Source organism: Bidens hawaiensis, unplaced genomic scaffold (assembly GCF_021521415.1).
Source record: "Bidens hawaiensis isolate Kalapana, Puna unplaced genomic scaffold, B.hawaiensis_p1.1 tig00001206_1, whole genome shotgun sequence".
Classification (NCBI taxonomy): domain Eukaryota; kingdom Viridiplantae; phylum Streptophyta; class Magnoliopsida; order Asterales; family Asteraceae; genus Bidens; species Bidens hawaiensis.
Window position 1 is genome coordinate 2,536,140 of NW_027491069.1, and position 3,430 is coordinate 2,539,569.

Consider the following 3,430-nt stretch of genomic DNA (forward strand, 5'->3'; position numbering starts at 1 on the left):
GGCCTTGTTAGTGATTACAATATGGACCTAACACGCAGGAGAAGACAGTTACAGTTTTCAGACAAGGAATTTATTCAAAATCTTCAAACTACAGGTTTTGGTCCAGTCGTTGCTCACCATGTTCAGTCATCTTTGAAGGGTGGACAACGTTTGGTCACGGGTTCAAAGACTGATTTTAAGAACCATGCTCGTAATGTCAGGTATTGTGTAGCTGATGCGGATGCTCAAATGATTGTCGATAGGTTTACCCACAACATGAGTCATTTGGAGGATTTTTTTTCCAATTCAAAGCTGTTGACGGTGTGCTAAGGTCTATATTCTGGTCTGACGGCATATCTAGATGCAACTACAGTATGTTTGCTGAAGTGCTAGCTTTTGATGCAACATACTCAACAAACAGGTAACAAATATCGCGTTACGTTTCTTGGCAACAACTTCTAATTCTAGTTTACCACACTTTATTTTTAATTCAAGCATGACATGATTTTTGTTCCTTTCACGGGCGTTGACTGCCACAAGAAATGTGTTACCTTCGGTGCCGGCTTAATACATTCAGAAACGATTGACTCATACCAGTGGTTACTACATGCGTTCCTATCAGTTCATGGCAAGCAGCCCAGGTTGGTGTTGACAGATCAAGATCCAGCAATGAAACAAGCCGTTTCATCTGTTTTGAATGAATCTACACATAGACTGTGCATGTGGCACATTACAAGCAAAATACATGTTAAGGTATGTATACGCCTTTCAACATGAATGTTCTATTCCGGTTTTTAATTATTTTGGTATGCGTCGGTCATTTTAAGTTATTTATTGGCTCTACTGCACGTTCAACAATACTAGTTACTTTTGTTTTGTTTTATAGCTGAAAGGTGAGATTCAGGTTAATGAAGAAATTAGATGTCGTGTTAACAAGCTGGTTTGGAATGTATTCATCAAGCCCGAGACATTTGAATCCAGATGGCATGATTTGATTGACAAATTTAATTTAAGCGAAAACAAGTGGTTAAAAGACATGTTTGCTATTAGGGAAAGTTGGGTTCCGGCTTACTTTAGAGATATTCCAATGTGTTGTTTGATGAAGACTACCTCACGTTCTGAGAGTTGCAACTCATAGTTCAAAGTATATTCTAGCCCTGGCAACAGTCTTGTTCATGAACTGCTTTGAAATGGCATTGAATGCCTAACGGCACGTGCAGCGCGAATTGCAAAATGATACCACAACAAAGACACCGTCGTTAGAAACCCGTTTGCCAATCGAGCGTCACGCCTCCTACGTCTACACTATAACAATTTTCAAAGAAGTTCAGAAAGAGATTGCAAAGGGATTGTATCATTGTGCGCGTACACATGTTGACTCCGCAGATGGACTGAACATTCATCTTATCAATCACAAAGACAAACGCAATGGGTTTGTTGGCGAATTTAAGGTACATCTCCTGTCATGTAACAAGATATCTTACATTTGTTGCTTACCTACTGTCATATCGCTAACTACTCACCCTGATCGAACGTATACTACAGGTGACTCACAATCGCAATGACAACACATTTTCATGTTCCTGTAAGAGTTTCACTCGCATCGGCTACCTGTGTAGACACATCTTCAACGTCCTCCAAATCGAGCTAATTGATGAAATCCCTGACAAATACATTCCATCTCGATGGAGGAGTGACGTCTTACCCTCATCACTATTCAAGATTGAAACTAGATACAGCGTTCCCCTTGATGAAAGATTTAAACTAAGGCAACAGTTTTTGTCTTTGACCAATCAGTGCGCCGACCGTGCAAGAGGAAACATAGAACTTCTCCAATCGTTGGTCGATCAGATGCATCAGATCAAGGACAAAATATGGGAAACAATTCCTATAGCACCTTCCTATAATAGCAACTCCGCCATAATACAAGATTTGATTGGCTACAAGCTACCTGAGCAAATCACAATAAAGCCACCAACATGGATTAAAAATAAGGGTTCAGGATCTCGCAAGCGCAAGATTGGTCCAGGCGAGAAGACTAAGAAGAAAAGCAAAAAACCAAAACGTTTTTGTGTAAAATGTAACAAACGGGTTCGTGGTCATGACTCGCGTAACCATAAGAAAGTTATGGAAGAGAAGGAACGTAGGCGAAAAGAAAGGGAACAACGCCGAAAGGAAAGGCAACAAAGGAGAAAAGACAAAATGGCAACGATGGATAACCAACCGGCGGAAGATGCTGAAACCGATGAGACCGTTGACACATCTGAAACGGATTCTTCTTAAGATTCGGATGACACAAGCGATACCGACTACAATACTGAATAATGTCTTTTCTTTTATTTTTTATTTTGTGTTTTTTGCTTACGAGACATTATCATCTACTATTACACCTTAACATTTTCAATACACATCACATTTCAATTTCATACACCTCTTCACTTCACTCTTGTGTAACATACGATTATTTTTTTTCATTTGCAGCCATATGAAATGTTATCTTCAGTTATTTCATGTGAAATATATGCATGTCTATCTGCCAACCGATTGTTGAACATGGATTTGATGCCTTAACACAAATCATGTTATACGCTTACATGTACAAGACATGTTATTCGCTTATGTACACTTTTAGACTTGCATACGCTTGTGTAACTTACATTGATTTATTTATATAAGTAGCTATACAAACAGCTGTCATCATCCCCTTCATGTCAACTACGCACGTCTCTATCTGTCAACCAATAAGTGAGCATAGATTTTTGCTGTGGTCGAACAACTCATTTGGTAAGGCACTTTGTTCACAAAGTTATGGTATGTGAATATCTTTTAAAAACCTACATACACAACATGTTATATTCTATAATTACCAATTTTTGGATAAACGGGTGTTTACGTGACGGTTGTACCTAGATATAGGCCCGTATGTGGTTACCTATTGGCCAACTATGATTGTGTACTATCATTCAGATGCACCAAATGGTGTTCACGTACGTGTCATTCTCTTGGTGCGCTTCTCCAGTCTACTCAACACAGTAGTATCCCAATGTTTTTATGTAGTCAAACTTTATGGATATGTAACTATAATCACATGTATTCTAGTGTGTACTAACATCGTCTAGCATCCAGGTACGTGCGCTTGTCTGCGTCACCCGGTAGGTACTCACGTTTGCTGAGTCCAACGTCTGCCCAACTCATTTGTTCTTATATACTTTGATGTTTGACATCTTATTTCTGTTGCAACCAACATTATCTTCCTCTTGAACACACCAAATGTCAATTTGGTCCACACTACCCTACAACATAACCACCGTATCTCAACAATGGAGCATTACACTAACTAATTTGACACATTGAACCTTTGAGGTGCAACGAACTAACACACACAATGGTTACCTTTGGCAGCCAACATATAAACCAAAAAAATAGTCACATACTTTGCGTGTAACAACAA

The 3,430-nt window shown here is 39.1% G+C and overlaps 1 protein-coding gene across 1 annotated transcript; it reads left to right on the plus strand.

The window, feature by feature from the left end:
* The first annotated feature begins 480 nt into the window (after nt 1–480).
* LOC143563965 (protein FAR1-RELATED SEQUENCE 6-like) lies at nt 481–2,262 on the plus strand. The gene is made up of 4 exons (XM_077051379.1): nt 481–732; nt 866–1,039; nt 1,200–1,430; nt 1,525–2,262. Exons 1-4 carry the CDS (start codon nt 481–483, stop codon nt 2,260–2,262), a joined length of 1,395 nt encoding a protein of 464 aa, XP_076907494.1.
* The last annotated feature ends 1,168 nt before the right edge of the window (nt 2,263–3,430 follow it).